At 45.3% G+C, this 20,225-nt stretch overlaps 1 protein-coding gene across 2 annotated transcripts in view; it reads right to left on the bottom strand.

Annotated features, from left to right (window-relative positions):
* The window catches only part of DRD2 (dopamine receptor D2), a 59,770-nt gene that overhangs the window by 19,741 nt on the left and 19,804 nt on the right, over positions 1-20,225 (bottom strand). Inside the window, exons 1-2 of one of the 2 annotated variants that reach the window (XM_080366753.1) lie at positions 4,832-20,225; positions 1,859-2,171 (exon numbers count right to left, since the gene is read on the bottom strand). The exon at positions 4,832-20,225 is cut by the window's right edge and continues 19,804 nt beyond it. In XM_080366753.1, coding sequence (XP_080222879.1) covers positions 1,859-2,171; positions 4,832-4,884 — 366 coding nt within the window. In that variant the 5' untranslated portion in view covers positions 4,885-20,225. The remainder of the gene's footprint in view (positions 1-1,858; positions 2,172-4,831) is intronic. The other variant, XM_080366754.1, reaches the window with a different exon arrangement.

Raw genomic sequence — 20,225 nt, 5'->3', positions numbered from 1 at the left:
TAAAAAAGCACTTAAGAGACAGTTATATCAGTAACTTTGCTGAGAATTTGCCCAAAGGCAAAGGTTTCCAGCCAGATATAAGCCTCTGCAATATCAGTTTCCCAAACCCATAGTTCTGAGTTTATGGGAGATGCTGTAAACTGCAGCAGTTCTTTCTCTTAGTGCTTTCATTTAAGTAGGAGAAACCTTAGAGGTCTGGAGGTAGAAGATTTGTTTGCATCGAGGCTGATTTTTAAAAGGATTTCCTTTTGACATTAGTTTTTGTCCAGGCATGTGACACAAAGCCTAAAAAAGAAATGAATATATTTACAGAACAGAGGGTTCTTCTTGGTTTTGGTTGCAAATCGTGGACTCAGAGAGGGACCACAGCGTGCCCAACCCACGTCAGTCCTATGGCTCCTCCTCTGGCATGGAGTATTTGTCATGGGTTTTGCTGCTTCAGGCTAGCACTAGGTTTAACAGAGAGTGGATAGGAGCAGAAAGGGTAAAAAAAGTATTGCTGAGATGTAGAGACCTGATTGTCCTACTTGGTAGATTCAGGCAGCTCAGGTTCCTGGCCAACTCCGTCTACACATGAGCCCAGAAAGGGGAAGGCATCTTACATCGTTTGTGCTTTATTCTTCCACGTTAAAATAAGAAGCATCTGAGAGACTCTTACAGCTGGGCATGAGAGAGCAAGAACTTGTCACAGCATAAGGCTCTGCTTAAAATGGGTTGTCACAAAAGAGGAACAGAATAGAAGAGCATAACAAGTCCCAGAGGCATTCACTCCAATCACAGCCAGCCTGTGGCCATGTTAATAAGCTTCAGCAGATGCACGATGCTTTACATTTTTAAAGTGCTATGAAAACAATAATTAACTGGAATGATAATTAGTATTGTGGTTTCTCGACAGCCTATGTCACGTCAACGGGTTTGGTTTGCTTTGCATTAATACTTAATGGGCTAATTGATTACGGCTTCTTCCCCGGCTCTGCTCTCTGTTTTATCATTTGCTGTCATAAACAAGTTCCTGAAAATTATTTGTAAGCTCAGTATAGTTTCAGCCTTACGCTTTCTCACCGCCGTTCATTCTCTCTCGGTGGCGGTTGCCGCCAGCGTGCCAGGTCCCAGCTGGCCGAGGGGGCCAAGGGAGAGGGATGGTATATCTGCTCTCAGTCTTCCCTCTAGAGATGCATCTCATACTTCCAGGTTATTTACTGTTGCAAGAGTCGTTTGCCATCAAGTAAACAGGTGGCAATCTTGGGAGTGTTTGGCTTTCACAAACCAGGGCTCCACGCGGGCACGGCTCTGCGTGCAGAAGTACAGAGCTCTCCTGTACCAAAGTGATGTGCTAACGGCAGCGGTGTGAGAAGTACCTCACCTGTGATTTCTCTCAAATATTGTATCATAAAAGCTGTGAATTTACCTCCTACTTCTACAATTGCCTGCTCCTCTTACTACTGTAGTCCTTCAGAAATAGGGGGTTGATTACTTTTTGATGCAGTTTATTAGCGTGACACCCATGATGTTGCAGCAGACTTGTTCTTGTGTTTGGGAATGAACAGTCAATCTATGTAGTTTTGAAAACAAAACTGGAGTCCTTTCACTCTTGATCCCTCAAAAAGCCAGATTTTCAATGCAGTTGGACTGTAATTTAGCCCTCTGAACAACAGTGTACTTTCAAGTCAGCCTGTCATCTGCTGTCATGTTCATTTCCTGGAAAAAATCTGATCAACTGCTAGGAATTTAAAAACACGTTTGTTCGGGGAAATTCAGGAGGTCTTGGAGTGGCTGGTGTCCAGGCTGCTAAACCTTCCCTCCCTTTACCCACTCACCAGAAACATTCAGTACTGCAAAAGAAAACTGTGTCACCTACCTCCAGATAGACCACCCAAGGCATGACCAGAGTTGCTACCAAGAGATCTGCCACTGCCAAACTCACGATCAGGTAATTAGTGGTAGTCTGAAGGGCTTTTTCCCTGGACACAGCCATACACACCAACACGTTGCCAAAAACGATGACAAAGATGAGGAGGGTGAGCAGCATGGCATAGTAGTTATACTGAGGCTTCTGGTCCGCATGGGACTCGTTGAGTGGCTTGCTCCAGTTCCTGTCACTGACGTCACCGTTGTACCAAGAGAGGTTGAGGGGATCCATGGAGGTAAAAGTGCCAGGTTCCGGCTCCACCCTGATGCAAAAATGTTGGAAAGACAGTCAAAGGCCAACATGTAAAATAAAAGTAAAACAAATATGCGTGTGCTACCTCTGGAGGCTGTTCCCCCTCCCCTGAATTCCCGTGCACTAGCAGCTGACTGCCTGGAAATGCAATGAAGAGCCAGGTGGGAGGCTGAACTGATGGTCAGATACCTAGGCAGGGATTCAATAAGTTAATTTCTATTTCCAGTTCATGCCCCAGATTTTTGTTGCCAGGGATATTAATTACTCTCTGTTAGGGCCAATTCAGATTTTTGTGTTGGCTCCCCTAACCACCAGCTGCTCCCTGTTAGGTGTGCAAGGTTCAGGGCAGATGTGTCATGACCCACTTTGTTTATTTTTCATGTGCTTCGTGGGCTTTGGGCTGTGTTCTCTTTTTTTTTTTTTTTTTTTTTTTTTTTCCCCTTTGCTTTTCCTTATTCTTTTCCTCCAGCAGGGAAATAAATAAATAAATAATGCTACAAACCTAGTTGTGATCATAATGAAACTTGACAGTAACAGTTCTAAAGTCAGGGCTGGACTGTCCCTGCCTTCTGCAGTTCTCCCGGTGAGGATGCTGTGCAAAGGGGGAAATGGTGGGGGCATGACTGGGTGCCCACCCAATAGCCCAGCCTCTGCAGCTCCTGGTGCTGGGAAGACAGGTCTCCTTGGAAATCTGGGGCATCACAGTAAACCATCGTTCCTTCCTTGGCCATTGGCCATATCTGTGTGCTTTTTCAAAAATGACATATAAACAAATCATGGGGGTTGCTGTAGCGTTCCCTAGAACCTGTTTAGGGAGTTGTGTTTGTTTTGTCCAGGTGTAGCAAAGACAGCTCAAGTGTCTTTTAGTCTTTTGGAGTTTTTCTGTCTGCCAGGGCTGCCTTTGTGCTATTCTTCCCTAGCTGGGCCATTTTCAGCACACAAGGAGGCTGTCACCAAGAAGCCTTCCTTTGGTTTCCACTGGCTACGGATCGGGTCCCAGGCTTACAGGCATTTTTTCATGGATGAAGAGGAAGAAGAATGAAAATTAACTGAACAGAGATTAGGAAAAAAATGTTCTAAAGAATTGTTGCTGTCTGGATATAGAGGTTTGTGGGGTATTAGCTGCAAATGCAGACAGCAAAAAAGCTGCTTTCTGCTGAGGTAGATAGATAAACAAAGCTGAAGCGTGGGATGTGCGATGTGCAGGGAAGGTCATGGTTTGTGCTCTGATATTGTGCTTGATATCTCGAACTGATATCTCTTAGGATGTACTCCTGTACGGTGCAGGCTAGTGAAGGTGCACGAATGTCCATGATATCCATTACATGGATTTTATGCCAGGAGGTGATGCAAAGCAGTGATATCGGGACACTGCATGTCCCTGGACCACTGGCATCCAACTGCGTGTATGTCTGCATCATGAGAGACGGGCTAAAAGTTAAGCTACATGGTACAGACCTTGGCAGCAGGTGTCAGTGTTGGGGTCTTTGTCTGGTACGAGCAGATGAAAACCAGATTCCACATTTGCAATGAGACTGCAGAATATTTGGCCACTGGCCCTGGCATACTGGAAAGACCTTTTTCTGGCTGTGTGGTGGGGGTCTCTTAGCTCTCGTTTAGGTGGGCTTGCTGAAGAGCTCCCAGGGCAGGATCTGCCCAGTGGGTGCTCGTGATGGTTGGCACCGTCTTCTGGGTATTTTCACACCATGTCTGGGTCCTGCTGGAGTTTCTACACACTTATAAAAAGATGGGATTTCCACATGATGTGTGTTTGCTGAGGCAGTATGGGCTAAAACGGGAATATTGCCTCAGCCTGCAAATCATCCCTGTCCTCTGCACAACGGAGCCTGCAGCACAGGCAGAGCTGGAGATGCTCAGCGCTGACAGCTGTGCACCTAAGTGCCTTTCAGAGAGCCACGGAGGCCACGAGGAGAGGGGCACGGAGCTGAATTTCACCGTATGGGCTAACAGGTTCCCTGAGCTCACCAGGACAGCTAACGCCAGCTGCTCCAAGGACAAGCAGGCAGAGCAGTCTGATCATGATAACACGGCTCTGGCACACAGATGCTGACATCAGGGCAGAGCTGTGCCTTTGAGCAAGGTGAGATCCAGCCCAGTCCTGTCTGCTGGAACAGAGCTGCTTTGTCAACTGGTTAATTAGTGCAGCGAGGCTGGGCAGAATAGAGTTGTGGTACCCGAGCGGGCAGCCACAGCTGCAGAGGGTGTCTGGAGTGGCGTTAATCCACGTCCATCACTTCAGCCCCTTGCCAGGATTGTTTGTGTGTTTAAAAGCAAAGTATCGAGACCTGTACCTGGGTCTGATGTAGTCCCTACATCAAGAAATGGTGATGTGTCAGACAGCGTGGTCAAAAAGTAAAGGCAAGAGGTGCTTAAAAGCAACTGGAGATTTTGGCAACTTTGGTTTGGGGGGGTTCTGGTTTAGAGATCTTGAAGGAGCCTCATTCACTGCTCAGCACTTCCTAAATTCAAGTACTCTGTGTTTCTCAAGCTGTATCTCCATAAAGACCACTGTGATCTGAAAATCTGGCCGTCTTTTCAGACATCCCAAACCAGGCCATTTAATTTTCTTAATAAAAGACAAAGCAAATTCAATTTATTAAACCATATAAGCGATCAAAATAGCAAAACATTTGCAAATATCAAATTCACCTGGGAACAATGGTTTCTTTATGTTTCACTGAGCTTTTGTGTGCTTTTCTCATTCAAAGAACAATTTGTATAATAATCCTTGGAAATTTGTTGCATATGGGTCCTTAATAGCTGATAATTCAAAAAGTGTCTGTCTGACAGTGCTATCAGCGACACTTGATAGCTCTACAAATGTCTTCTTAGAAACTGTCAAAGTGTCAGAAATTAATTAAATGTTAGCTTATGTGACTCAGAGTGAAGGGGGAAAAATCAATGCTAAATGCAGCAACAGTTTTTTCTTTTCTCCTGTTGCCCTTTGATAATGCAAAAGTATCTAGAGAAGGCAGAAACATGCATAAAATGCAGGATTAAAAAAAAAAGACCACAGGAAAATGGAAAAATATCTTAAAAGAATAAAAGGAGTGGAATGATTCAATATGTGGAGGATCAGCCTCTTGGTCCTATTCTGGCTTCTTCTGAGCTCTGACTGCAGTTCCCAAAACAGAATTCTGCTTCATGGAGAAAAGGCCAGAGACAGGGGTGAGTTACACACACGTGGTTCCAGCCCTGCTCATTTTACACCCTGTTGCAACTCGGTGGTAGAGTTGGAGGAACCGTACACAGCTAACCTCTCATGGCCATCTATTGGGCATTTACTTGGTGGGGGTCAGCGAGGATATAGTGAGCAAAAGTTCTCTTCTGTTTCCTTCTGCAGCTTCTGCAAGGTATTTTTTTTTCTTTCAGTAACGCTGTTTTTACAGCAATGATTTTTGTCTTTTCATGCAGCCGATCATCATGAGGAAAGTTAAAAGAGGATGTTTGATGTACCTATGTACAAATGAAAAGGTTTGGTGTTTCCATTGAAAAAAAAAAAAAAAAAAAAGGGTTAATCCAGGAAAAAGAAACAAAAAAACTTTAAATATTTTGCATTAAATAGGGAAACTAAAACACAGTGTGATTTGTGATCATCAGTTAAAGGCTGTACCTGGTACACGTCCATATGGTACAATTACATGGACAACTGTTAATTCCTAACTTTTGAGGCTTTGAGTTTTCAGTCCTAAAAATAATCTTAATTTCTCCAGGCACAGAACTGGCACCATTTGGAAGCATTATGGTAACCATTAGAGTGCCTTGTGAGTCTTTCAGCATTGCTTAAAGGAGCACTTTTTATTTTACTGCTGACAGTTTCTCAGTAGAGAAGAAAGTGGCACTTGAAAAAGCTGACTGCAAGTGAGTGCTTTTTACTGCGTTTGTCCAGACACCTGCGTTTTGATACGGAGGCAGAGGGAAGGGATCATAAATACGGAGAAAAGGTGGCACAAGCGGGAGCTCGCTACCCTCTGTCCTTGGGGGACCTTGCTGGGGTTCGCCATCCCTGTACGCCAGGGGCACAACAGGGGCTGGGTTTCAGCTGAGCCTTTGGATGCAGATGCGGGTAGAGTCCTGAAACGCAACAAATTCCTTTGTGAATTAACGGCAGTAAAGCCACTTTAATTCCCGTACGGACTCCACACAGATTTTTGGTATGGCTGAGCTAATCCAGATATGGATTTACTGGGAGGCCAAGGGCAGGACAGAGCAGCAAGGTCGCAGCCCTGTGTTTGATGCCAGCAGCGCAGCAGCATGCCTGCATCGCACAGAGCATCACTGCCACCTTCCCCTTCGGTCGGACGGGGCATATGCTAATGCCCTTTGCATTAACGTACCTGGCTTCTGCTAATGCCCTTTGCACTAACCCCGAGTGCCGCAGCTCAAGCATGCCGAGCCGGCAAGTGGTTTGCCATCCAGAGGGAAACAGCCTCTCCTCAGCTCTCTCCCTGTGCTTTCCAAATGTCTTTCAGCAACTGGAGATCTGCTGCCTGGCAGCTACTCCCCACTGGAAATGACAGAGAAAAGGGAGCCAAGATAGAGGCTGCGAATGCAGAGCCAGAGTTTTTCTCTCCTTTGTAGTTAACTCCCCGTTCTATTCAGAGAGCAAACTGAAAAACATGTTTGTTTGCAGTACCGGTATTTCTCCTTGGCTCCTCACGATTGATCATCTAATTACGTTTGTGGCAAACAAGCACGACATCTCCCTGGCAAATGTGTAATGTTCACAACTGGCAGCAGCAAAACCGTTTGTCTTTCTGGCAAGATCTGAAACATGAAATATGTATTAAGCAGAGAAGCAGTTTGCTGTATTGTTTAGAGATGGATGTACCAGCCAGCTCGCTGGGAAGCAGAGGCTAAAAGGCTCCAGCCCTACAGCTTGTCTGCGTTGGAATAGTGCCCTGAGTCTGCCCTCTGCTCTTCTTCGTTCTCTTAGTGCACTTCTGTGCTAGGTCAGAGGTGCCTTGATGCGGTGCAAATGTCTCTGTTTCAGAAATAGCAAAGGTATAATGCTCTTCTTGATTTTTACTCTGCTTGCAAACACCCCCAGGCATGATATATTCACCGGCCTGACCCGGAGCTAGCACCAGCGTCTAGCAGACACCATGAGGCATGTCACTGCAGCATCTGGCTTCTGTGGGTAAAGATCTGTGGCGCTTGGTGCCCATGTGGGCCTGGCTGCCAAAACGTGCAGTCAGCCTTCGCTTCTTCAGAGAGCAGCGTGCCATTCCCTGCGGCCTTGCCCCAGATGTAACGCGTTTAGTTCAGCCTGGAGCAGGCGGGTGAGGTGGGCGCTGAGGGATGCAGCTGCGGGCGCCGTGCCCCGCTCCCCACCGTGATGCCTGGGCAGAGGCTGAGCTGCTTCCCCGGGCAGGCAGCGCGGTGGGGGCTGCAGGCAGCCAGCAGCACTGGTGTCACCTGGGCGTGCTTTCAGGGGACAAAGCTTCCCTGTGGGCTCCACACACAGTCACACTGCTCAGCTTGGGACTCCCAGATGCCAGGACACCCCAGGGACTGAAATCTGTGCAGACCTAGCAGGAAAACAACAGCAAAAGCCACCAGCAACAATATCCTGATGGCAGCTGTTCCCACAGCAGCCTCAGAACCATCTCCACCTCTCTTTTCCAAAGTCTTTCTTGCTTGCCATTCTTGCCATATTGCCTAATTGCTTCTAATTGCTGCTACCCAGATGTACCCATCAGGTTACTGAAGTCTCACCTAGGACCATGTGGGAAAGGTGTTTAGAGACAGATTTGCTCCAGAGGCATTTCTGTTCCACAGAAATCAATGTCTAAGTGAAATCTGCACAGTACAGTGCCTCCCTGAATTTTGTCATTTTCCTCTGAAATGTTGGAATCAAAGGGCCACAGGAAAGCTGTCAAACTGACATCCTTTCTGTCCTGAAGATGCTTCTTGATGCTGTTTACTGGGCTCCACTGAGAATGTGACTGCGGCATTCCAGTCGAGGGAGAGAACATGTTCTTTTGGAACAGGGAAGTGGTGGAAGAGAAAGAGAAGGAAAAAGTGTGCTTGGGGAGCTGTTTTGTTTCCCTGTCCGTGAGCACTGTGCAAAGAAAAGAGCTTCTGGAGCAGTTTCACTATTTTTTGCATGTAAGCCCAGGACTGACAATCTATGCTGTGAATTCCAGGTCTTGGTTAACTGGAGAGCAAGGAAAGTGTGCAACAGATAGCAGTAAGAACCTCTTCCCACCCGTTTCTGTGCAGGGGACAGTGTCTGCAGGTGTTGAGAAGGAGGAGGGAAGGTCAGGAATTGGGGAAATACTGTAAATTCTGTCTTGACCTGAGAACTGTAGTATCCACTGCTGCTGCTAAGGCTGATGACAAACCCTGGCCACCCGCCTTGGCATCTGACATGCCAGGATCAGGCGATGTACTGAACACAGGCAACGTCCTGGTGGCTTTAAATAAACCTGAGTCCCCCAGGCACTGAGCAGTAGATGCCAATACAGCAGGGATTTGACAGTCATGACCGGTGAGCTCCTGGCAATCCGTCCTTTTGAGGCAGTTTTGAGCACGGACTGTGTCCCCTCAGAAGGCAGTACTGGGCAAACTTAACTTTCTACGCTCCTTGCATTTTCTTAGTGGTAGGTCAGTCACCAGTAGTGAGTAGATTACACAAGCAGTAGCCTTGGCTACCTCTGCGCCCAGAGGTACTGAAATCAGAGACAAAGATCCTGACAAGGCTGGGGGGTTGGGGGGCTGAATTCGAACTTCAGCACTGTGCAGCCTTCACAGCCACCTAATACAAGAGTTCTCCCCATCAGCTCCTTGCAAAAGCCTCTTGAAATGCTTCCTCCCCTCCTGCCTTTCTCCATGGCTCCCCGCTCTTCAGACCCTTCGTTTTTCAAGACACATTTGCGAGGCATTTTGAACACGGTTATTGCTCACTTCTGGTTCAGAAACGTTGCTGCATTTCGTGTGGCCTTGCGCAATACCTAATTGGATCTTCCTACTAGAAAGCGCCTATGACGCCCCGGAGTGTGTTGTGAAGCACCTAATCCAAGCACTTGGGGGTTGTATGGAATACACACCTGCCACAGAGCCTTTGAGTCACCGGCTTTGACCGTTCTTGCTGATGCCACAATATTTTCTATTCACAGTGCTTTACTTCTCAATAATTGCATTGTTCAGAGCTCTCTGCACTAATTCTGTAACGTGAATCACCACCGCCCGAACAGCAGCGCAGGGACAGAGGGTGAGGAGAACCACAGCAGCCTGAGCTCCTTTCTCAGGAGTGCAGAGATTCCTTCCTGGGGGAGTGGGTGACAGGACGAGCTTACTGTGATAGCCTCGTAACGCAAGCACCACCGGGCTGACTCCTGGCTTTAATGCAGATGCTCTGATGCTTTTGACTTCAAAAAGTCATTTGATTTCTCAGATCTCCATTGGCGGTGTTAGTGAATTAATCATATCCCTCTTTCCCTATGATGCCATGAATTTTCTCCCGAGTTTGAAACTGCATTGCAGAGAGGAGAGGGAAGATGTTTTTCTTTCTCCCAGAGCACTTGTCCATTATCCTTTGGTACTGTGGTGATGGAGCAAAGCGTTTCCCAGGATTGCTGTGGTGTAGGCAGAAGTGGCACAAAGGGAGCGCAGGAGCTACTGCCCTCCCTATTAAAAACCAGCGCACACATTAATCTGGACCATTTGGAGAAGGATGTTCTAAGGCTGAATTTCACTGGGAATTGACTGCCTCCTGCTTTCATGTCCTTCAAAAATCTCACCCTTAGTTAAAGTCTTGCCAGGTTTTTGGGTGGGTTTTTTTGCATGTCTTAATGGAAGGGAAGAATTCAGCAATATCTTCCCTAGAAGCGGAGAAATGCACATTTACCTTGCTTTAGCATGTTTTACTGCTAATAAAAAGCAGATTCCATTTTTTAAAAGGCCTTCTCTTTACTCAAGATGTGCAGCTTGTCATAGGGTTTTATCAGAAATTACTTGGAATTTTCTGATTTTAAAATTCTCTCATTCCAGTATGTTAAACAGTCAAAACTAGTAACTTTTGCAAGAAAAAGTTGTAGTGGGTTGGTTTGGTGGTTTGGTGTTTTTTTTAATAAATGAGCTTTTTAGGATCTATCAGGATTTCAAACCTCTTAAAATATCTCACGTGAAAATGAGAACAAAGTAAAACCTATGAAATAACTCTCTGCTCTGAAATTTTAGTTCAGTTATACCCTTATCTTTGTGTAGTTCAATTATGCCCTTTTCTTTGAAAAGATCTAACTCAAAACATTTTGGTTACCCAAATTCAGAATATAATTTGCAAACATTTTTAGAGAATTCTGAGCCATTTTCCCTTCAGATCAGGTTGCCAAGAGTTCTAGCATGGGCTCTTAAACCATTGCAGCAGCCTCGGAGCCTGTGGTCTCGCTGCTAACCTTCCTTGAAGGAGACTTGACAAACCCACAGGTAGTCACCTCAAGCGCAGAAGGGCAGTTTATATCACAAATCACTAGTTTTCCTTCCAGAATGAAAGCAGATAGAAATAGTTTCTTCCAGCAACAAACTCCTTCCAGAAAACCCCATCACTCCCTCTACCCACCTGTAATTCAGAAGAGATGTGACTGCTGCGTGGCAGGCTGCTGGAGTGGAGCCATGGAGTCCTATTACTCTTTCAGAATTTGTGGGTACAGGGCAAGCTTTAATCTTCTGAGCATTTGGCAGATTCAGAATGTTGCAAGCTGGAGCCACTCCAGCCGCAGCCCACTCGAACAGTTCTCAGCTTGGTGGAAAGGATGGGCAGACAAGGATTTTTTTAAAAATCATTTCTGGCTGAATGTGCTTTCGATTTTGGACACCCAACTAGAACTATTACACCGATCTCAATTTTCAGTGTTGAATTTATTTCTTAAAAACAAAGACCCAAGTCTTACACTGGGCTTGTTTGAAAACAAATTGTAGAAACAATGAGATCTTGCGCTGCAGGGTCTAATGAAATCTGTAACAGCTGCAGATAAGGTTGTGAATTAATAGTGGAGGGACTGTGTACCACTTCCCTCCTGCGCTCTCCCATGGAGATGGCTGCTGGCAGAGACAGGTCTGACTAGGAAGGCATTGGTGCTTATGAAGTATTGCCCTACCACAGACCTAACGTCCTGTTCTGTGCAAAAGCCCTTTTTTTTTTTCTTTTTTTTCTTAATTCTTTCATGTGTATCCTAATGCCAAATCTCTCTGACTAGATCTGAGCCTCTGACTAATCTAATAAATTCCCAGCCTTATGATACCGGTGTTCTATATCATTTTAGAATTTGTTATGTATTTAAGATCATCTGCCAGTGCCTGCAAATAACCTTTAATCAGCAGTAGAGCTAATTGTGTTCTTTTTGAGGGACTGAAAAGGTTGGATTTCTTCACTCCCCACCCCCAGTAGTTATGTATAGAGGCAGCTGAAATTTGAACAAAATATTTACTTTTAAGTACTGCTTAAAACATGGCAAATGTTTAAGGACTTTTTTGTAATTATTTAGTTTTATCTGTGTGTAGTGTTCACTGTACGTTTTGGTGCTTGGCATTTGAAGTGTATAACTTAATTTGATTGCAGAAATAGATTGTGTTAATTCCTAAGTTGAATAAGCCTTGTGTTTTCCCTCCAGCCAGGCTTCCTGTGTTTATGCAGCACCTAGCACAAGTATATTTTAGCTCTGAGTCTTTCAGCCATACTTTATTAAAAGTAAATAATAATAATTCAGATTGAGAAGATCAAATATTTGCCCTCCACTTATGTCATCTAACATTCATTTAACATCTGCTCTTTTCATTGCCACTCCTATCACTAAGCTTGTTTGCAAAAATGTTTGCCAAAAGAAGTGAATTCCAGAGGAAAGTAAATTGCCCTTGCCCTCGCCCTTGCCCTTCCCTCCCCTTTTCTTAGATTTTGTGCCTGTGTGCCCCAAACCATGTATGACTAATATTTGCCACGAAGCCCCTTTTAATAGATTCTTTGTAGACGGTTTGATGAAGATGTGTCAATCAGCACAACATTCATGTGACTCCTCCTTGCTCTAATTGCCACTTCCCGGTGTTTGAAACTTCAGGGAAACATAGGATGAATTATTGTCCTATCCCTCATGGCGAATGAGTGCAAATAGAGGCTACAATCGGCAGAGGGGAGGCGAGGAGGCTCCGTGCATTCCTCCTGTACAAACCAGCCAGTGCTCCTCAAATTTCAAATCCTAATGATCTTTAATCATTTAATCCCTGACCCAAATCAGCTCCACTGTTCAGCTTAGTCCTGACTTCCAACACCCACCATTGTCATCTTTGCAAGTCAAATGTGAGTAGAAGAACACGCCTCTAGTCCCGAACCTATCCTTTTGCATCTCCTCCCAAAGAACGGGCACCCAGCCGCAGAGGAATTGGGCTGGATCACCAGCTTCCGTAAACCAGCAGTTGCTACCATGGCCATAGTGCTGGGAAGGGTGGGAGAGTCCTGTGGTTCCTGCTCCTCACCGCGGCCAGTCCGTGACAGGTGTTTGTCTTAGCTTCTTCACCTAACCTTCCTGAACATCTTCCAGATATGCATAACAGTTCATTAGCTTTTATATACACAATATATATTTCCTTTCCAGTTTGTCTTTCCATTCTAACGCCATTGCATCATTGCATCCCCTCTTTGTTCAGCTTTGTTCCCTACACAGCAGATCTTTCCTGCTGTTCCTTGTGATACAAAAGCTTGTGTTCTTGGAAGAATTATTGCTCCTAGGCAAGCTTTTCTTCCCAAGGGTTTTTTCATGATTTCAAATGGATTTGGCCCTCAGGTAGTGTAACAGAGGTAGCATGTGTATTTGGATTTCGAGCAGACATGTGAGAAAGGGCCACATGCAATGTTTCAAATAAAACTCACCTGAGAATGCCAGGGAACCACTTGTAAAAAAAAAAAAAAAAAATAAAAAAGTGTAAATTTTACAGAGTAATCTTGCAGAGAGTTATCAGCTTGCCATTGAAACCTTTGATAGGAGCCATTTCCTGGTGGTGTCCACATTTCAGAGGCTGGGGAAATTTGCGGGCACGTCCTGTGATGGTGGTGCATCCCTGCTCACACCCCTCTTTTCCCCAGGGTGCCTGAAGACATCCGCTCCCCTCTAAACGTACAGCAGGGAAGCAGACTAGAAAGGAGCTAGGCATCTTTTCCCCCCAGCCTTTTGGCTGAGCGAATGAGAGACGCAATGTGACAAGAAGTGTCATATGCGATCAGAGAACCCTATACGATGCTGATGTTGCCCCCACCTGATCGGACCGTCGGATCCCTCCCTGGCTCTGTGGGAGCCAAGCACTCCCCTGTGCTCCTGCTGTAGCGATCCGGCACCTGCGCTCTCTGCGCCCGGTGTTCCGCTCGCCTCACGGCTGTGCCCTGATGTGCCTCTCGTGGAGACAGAAGGAGGAAGAGGAGCTGGCCTTCATCCTGCCAGTGTCTCAGGACAAGGATTTTCAGATGCGTCTAAAGAAATTGAGTGTTCATTCCGACTTGTTACTACTTGTTGAAGCTCCTCGGCATTCTAGATAGGCCACCTGGTTCTGGTTTTTTGAACCCTTCACCAGCTAAGTGATGTCAGTGGTTTTGTCCTGGTTTCCTAAGGATGCTCCTCTGGATGCTCACTGGGGTCGGGGGAGGGGGGGGTGTCTATGCATTTGGGGGTATATTTTTCTGCGCCTGGCTTTTGGAACTGTTTGATTAGTGTCAAAGGAGCTTCCTGAGAGCTGAGGGGTCTTACACTGTGTGTTGAGTTCTCCTGCCTTACATGAAATTTGACAGTGGAAGGAGAAGATAGCCATCTTCTTGCATCTCCTCAAAGACCTCAGACAACCTGTGTAGGTGAGATTCAACCCACAGGACAGCAGCTGTTCTGCTCCCACTGTGGGTGGCACAACCAGCTTTGCAGGGGAATGCCTGGCTATTTTAGCTTTGTCCGGAGCCAAGACGTTAGAGATTTTAGCTGTCCTGCTTGTTTTTACTAAGCAGAAGGCATTAAACTGAACTTCTCCCATAGGCCTTCATTAAAATTCAGGCAAGCTCATTAGCATTCTGAAGTCTAACTACCGCACATGTGTGGATCACAGCCTAAGAATAGATTGGTCTCCCAGGTCTCCCAGCCTGTTGCTAGAGTATCCTTTGCTCAGCTGATGGCTTGGGGCTGATTCTTCAGTGGGGGAGCAAGAGCTGTTAATCCGACAGCTGGTAGAAACCTTGAAAAAAAGAGATCTTTTCCCCTTGTACTCCACATGCCTTTTGGATAGCATCAGTGACAAATCCCTCGGCAGGGGAAAGGGCTATCGACAGCTTCAGTGCTCAAGAGCTGTTCACTTTGGGGAACGGTTTGAGTCATTTCTATTTCCAAATCGCAGAACGTCTGCTGGGGCAGAGGAGACAGTTGCAAGTGGGAGCAAGCCTTCGTACCACCCTGGCCACCTCTCACAAGAAGCCAGCACAGACGGGCTGGTTCTGCTTGGGCTGTAGCCTGTGTAAATTCTGCCACAGCCCTGGCTGCACAAACTCTGCGTTCAGTTATAAACACCGAAGGGGGTCTGGGAGGGCACTGCATGTCTCAAGGCAAGGAACGAGTGAAACGCTGCTGGTGTTTTGTGGTTTTCAGTGGAATGGAGCCACTTTGGTGAGGCCAGCTGCCAAGCAGGGCTTGTTGCCTGTGTTTCTCTAGCCCTGGGATCACTGCACACACCCAGCTGCCCTTGTAAATTTTACCTGTTGCCTTTCACACTGTCAGCAAAACTTCCAGCCTGCTGCGAGGCATTAGCATACAGAAGGTTTTAGCGCACAGAATACAGCCATTTTGCCATGGAAAACCTATAAGCTAAAGCCGCAAAAGGAGCAATAGGAGAGGACACGAAAGGAAACCTCATTACCGCTGCTGTTTATATTGCAGCAGCAGCTGGGCCCCCGGGGGACGGCTCCCGCCTCCCCCCGTGCAAGCGCCAAGCCGCTGACAACCCACGCAGCGGCTAGCCTGGCCGGCAGGGTCGGTCAGCCCCAGCACCCAGACACAGCACCCTTGGCCGCCAGCCCAACAGCCTGCCACGTCCACGGGCTGAGGTCACAAGTGGAAGCGGTGAGCAGAGTATCTGGGAATGTTGTTTGCGCTGGCAGCTCCTCCAGTAGAGTTTCTCTGGGCTGGGTTGCCAGGTGTAGTGAAAACAAGCCTGCAACGGGGTGAAGTACACGCTCTGGCTGACAGGACATATCTCCTGTAGCGTGCACATCTGGCACCCAAAACAGTGAATATCTCATTTTATCTGAGGCTTTCAAGTGCAGCCATTGCACACAACGTCCATTATGAATCCAATCCATAAATCCAGTAGTCTGGACCTGCTCTAGTTATGAATTCCATATTATTTCCATATTCCTGTAATCCATAAAGTCATTAGCAGAGCTCCAGAAAGTCATGAATATCTTCACCCTATTTGGCGGGGAGCAGATACTCTTTCAGATGATACGTTACAAGGAGCCACTAATGTTTTTAATTATGGAGTGCTCGGTACAAGTTATTGTGAAAGTTAAGGCAGGACTAAATCCAGTGCTGTCTTCAGCGGCTGTTTAATTCATCAGCAATATAAATACAGGGGTGCAGAAGAATAAAAGTAAAATGTGCATGGTCTGAACTGCCCTGTTTGCTGAAGGTGAAACAAGCAGAGCAGTCCAAGAAAAACCTCCAGCAGGCACTGGCCTGCCTAACGAAGTGCATGGGAACAGAGCACAGGAGTGATGTTCTCTTTTATATGCCAGTGGTTCTCTCCAGGAAAAAAAAATTAATTGCCATCTCTAAGTGATGTGATTTGCCATGGAATTATGGGTTGCTGTTGTTGCCTATGTTGTCACACCTGACACATTAAGATGTCTTGGAATAGTATCTTCGGGGCAGTCACTGAATGCTGTTGGAAATGTCCAAGTTATTGAGCTTTCTCTTGCACATATTATAGTAAATGCTTTACTTTAAGGTTTCCTTTACATGTTCTTACTTTTTCCATTTTTTTTCCTAAAGTATATTTGTCATCTTTACAAACCATATCTCTTATGCTAAGGTTTTGTGGGTATGATTCTGAGGCCTTCAGAATCAGAAATTCAGCAATAAACTGAACTGCAAAATGTAGCCCCAAACGATCTTAACTTTATTATTTTCTCTTTTTGTAGTTTTCTGTTGCTGTTGTAATTTCATAATTGAGTCTCACTTCACACTGAGGAAAAAAATAATCTATAGATAAATAAAAATAACACTTGGAAAGGATGACAAAGGAAACTGCGAAGAAATAGACATCATATGTAGACAAACATCCTCCTACATAATGAATAATTGCAAATCATCATTGCATGGATTTCTCCTTTTATTAGTAAAACATCTTTCAAAGGAAATGCGTATATTTGTACTTTAGAAAGACTATTTGGACTTTACAGGTGGTCTGGAACAAGGGAATGGTAAAATGCCAGTGACAGAAATGCTCACTCTTCTAGGAACATTAGCTTCTGTCAGAAGCTCTGAACTCAGAACTTCTGCAGCTAAACAAAATGTGTTAGTGAAGAAATTACTGAATTTGTATGGGGGCGGGGGGGACAGAGGAAGAAAAGGTGTGAGAAAGGCAGTTACCTTCTATAAAATACTGTTTCAGTTCAATTGAATATGGAAATATTTTTGGCCGTGGAGTTTTCAGCTAGCCCTAGCTCTTACAGCTCTCCAGAACCGATGCTGTGATCGGGGGTAAGACGTTTTCAAAGCCTGCTGCCTCTTCCCACCAAATCTGCTCTGTATGCACACTTCCTTCTGCAACAAGGACAGTAAAACTTTCCCAGTTTCCTCAGATCTTGCTCAAAAGACATCTCTGCCAGCTAAGCTCCCACTATGGTGCAGTCATTGTGATTCTCAGTGTGATCCCTTGTCCTGCAGAGAACTCATTGATTCCTCCAATTGTTTTGAATATAAAACACGCTACATGCTGCCACAGACTCCCTAAGGGCACAAAGGGCCAGGACAGGTCTGGGAAAGACTAATGTGACTGAAACACGTAACCCTTAGCAAATACACAGCTGTGTAAAGCTGACATGTTATTTAAGCCAGTGAGCTGCATGCTGCTAGTTCAGTACCCAGCGGCGTGTCTCCGACAGCCTGACCCAGCTCCCGGGGGATCCCTGAGAGCGCGCCTGCCTTGCCATGGGAATGCATTAGCCTGCTCTGGTACACTCGGAAATACCTATAAGCAGAACTCTGATGCCCAGTACTCATTAACAGATAGGAAGGAAGCCCTGTAGTTATTAATAGATACTCTAAGCTCAGCTGCTTTGAAGCACAGTGCAGACGTTTTGAGCTACAGCCAGACTAACAGCCAGCGATGGGGATGGGAACCGTATGTGACCACGTGTGCTGATATTTACTCTCAGCCCCTGCCTTCATGTGGAAAGAGATCCACACCCAGGGATCCCTTCCACCTGGCAGCTCTCTCTCTAGCGGCTGCCCCAGTGCTATCCTTGGAAATGCTAACGCCCACTTTACAACCAGTTGCAACATTTGAGGAAAAGACTGCTCTTTTAGTCTAGTTTTCTAGGGATGAAAGAAGCAGGGGAAACCTAAAGTTCACGAGTACCTTTGTGTGCATTTGTCAAATGATAATAACTGCAGTATTTTATAATAACATCTGTAATGCTTTAATAACCTCCTGTTACACTGGCAAAGGGCTAGAATCCCCAGTCATGGATCACAACCAACTTGAGATACATACTTTAAAACTAAAAATAAACCAATAATAAGGACATGTAGGAATCTTTACTAGCATGGAGATTCTGATGTTGATTTTTTGATTCCCTGGTTGGTAAGATAATTAAAAACCTCCATTCTGATCTTACTGTTGGTTTGCCATTAAGAAAGTGCAAATAAGGAGCTTACACAACATGCCTAGCCCATTCACTCAGAGTCATGGTGGGCTACAGTATTCCTGTACAACCACAAACAGATTTGTAAAGCATCTATGACCTCACGAGGATGCTGAATGACTCATGTACTGGGACCAGGGTGACTCTTCCTGTTTAATGATATATATGGGGGGTTAGTGGCAGGGTGCTTTTATTTGTAATGCTTTTTAAATTCGTAAGATCTTTATAATTGTAGCTTTTCAAGCATGGTGACTAAAACTCAACTCCTGAACCGGTGTGTTAATGTCTGAATGAAAGCAGACTGGCTGGAGGCACCCTGTTGGCTCTGATGTGGCAGAGCACTCGACTCCCAAGCACATAGCTAAGGCTGTAACTCAGAGGTGTTCTTGCCTAGAGTGGTCACCAGAGAAACCAGATAAAAAGGTTTGAAATCTAACCTCAGACTTTGTTAATCCCATAGGTAATCACATTTTTCAGGACCGCATATGAATATGTAGAAGGTTGAAATAGGCAGATGCAGAGGTAACTGGAGGTCAGAAGAGTGCCTGTTAGAGACAGAACCTTCATTTGCTAAAACTCCAACTTGCCTGAGATATCTAAATAGCATCTGGGGCAAGGATTCAGTTTAGACAAGTAATTTTCAAGGTGTAAAATATTGCATAATAGATTTAACTTTTTGGATATGCTGTCTCAGCTGCAGCATTCAGGGGAGTATGATTCAAAACCCTGAGATGCTGGTGCAGAGTTCGTTTTTCTGTAAAGCTGCAAATTGCACAGTGCATTCTCAACAGTGTCAATTTTGCTGATACATCCTCAGCGTTGGTAGTTGGCAACCTGAAGCGCTGAGCAAAATCAAATACATGTATTTATCAACTACTAAGTGTTTCCAGCTCCTGGGACATCTCAGACAGAAACAGCTGAGGCTAAAGAGTCTGAGATTTGGGATAAATAATGGAACACGTACAGAAAGGGAGATCCAAATCAAAATTAATGTTAACTGCAAAGGCTGCACGATCGCAGTGGCTTTCGCTTACTTCAGCAGGACTGGGCTGCACTCTGGTTAGCTTTCCCCAGACAGTATCTGCAGGTTTGGTGTGTTTATTTAGCTCCGTGAGAATTTTGAAGTGTGGATGTCATTGTGATCTGCCAGGCCTACCCACAGGGCTTAACACCGTGTTCTATTTGCCTTTACTGCCTTTACTGCTCCTTGCAGTCTATCTCTTTTTCTCCAGTGCTACATAACACATAAGGCTGCATTTACATTTTCTGAATGGACTAATCATGGCTCTCTGCTTTGATAAAGAATGTGCAACCTCCCACATAACCACATGGAAACCAACAGGGAAGAGTAAACCAGAAATAAACCCGTTCTAGGGGGTTGAGAGAAAAATACCCACCATGATAATTGGGAGGGCTGTACAGAAAAGAAGCAACTGAACACATAGTCACGTCCTAAAAAAAATTGTGATGCTAAAAATATCCAGATGAAGGACAGCAAAAGAAAACATGATTGAAGCAGAACAATTGGTAGAGGAGTTAATACTTATTAGCAATCATTTTAGATTGAATATAAGTTGGTTTTGTAACAGCACAAGGAGTGATCCATTTGACAGGACTTCAACAATTGCCTCCCCCTTTCCCAAAAAATCTAGTTAGCAGCACCCTGGCACTAATTGATCAGTCTCGCATGCTTCTAAAGAGTTAGCCAAAGCAAATACAGTTACTGAAAGTTTTTATTTGTAAAATACAGTGAAGTCAGATCCCAAATAAGTCTTTCAGAATCTTTCCTCCCTATATTCCAAATCTTATTATGTTTCAATGTTCAGTCTACTGTGTTTTCTCCTGCAGCTTTAAAAAAATAGGCCTGCATGGTCAGACAAAGTTCAACCAGTCCAGTAATTTTTCTCTGGTGGTATCCAAAAGCTATTGCCTGGGCAAGGGTGTAAGAACAGAGCAAGTACATATGTTGTTTTTGCAAGTACTCTCCCATCATCCAGCTCTTTGGAGCTCAGATCTTTACTGAGCCAGTGTGGTTTCCATGCATAACACTAACGATTGGTGGACTTCTTTCCCTTGGAACTGAAATTGCTTAGTGTTCCCTTGAACCTAATTCAACATTTAGGAACGTTTAGCATCCAGACATCCTGTGGCAAG

The sequence above is a fragment of the Falco punctatus genome, assembly GCF_963210335.1.
Source record: "Falco punctatus genome assembly, chromosome: 16".
NCBI lineage: Eukaryota > Metazoa > Chordata > Aves > Falconiformes > Falconidae > Falco > Falco punctatus.
This window is presented reverse-complemented; position numbering and strand designations above follow the sequence as displayed.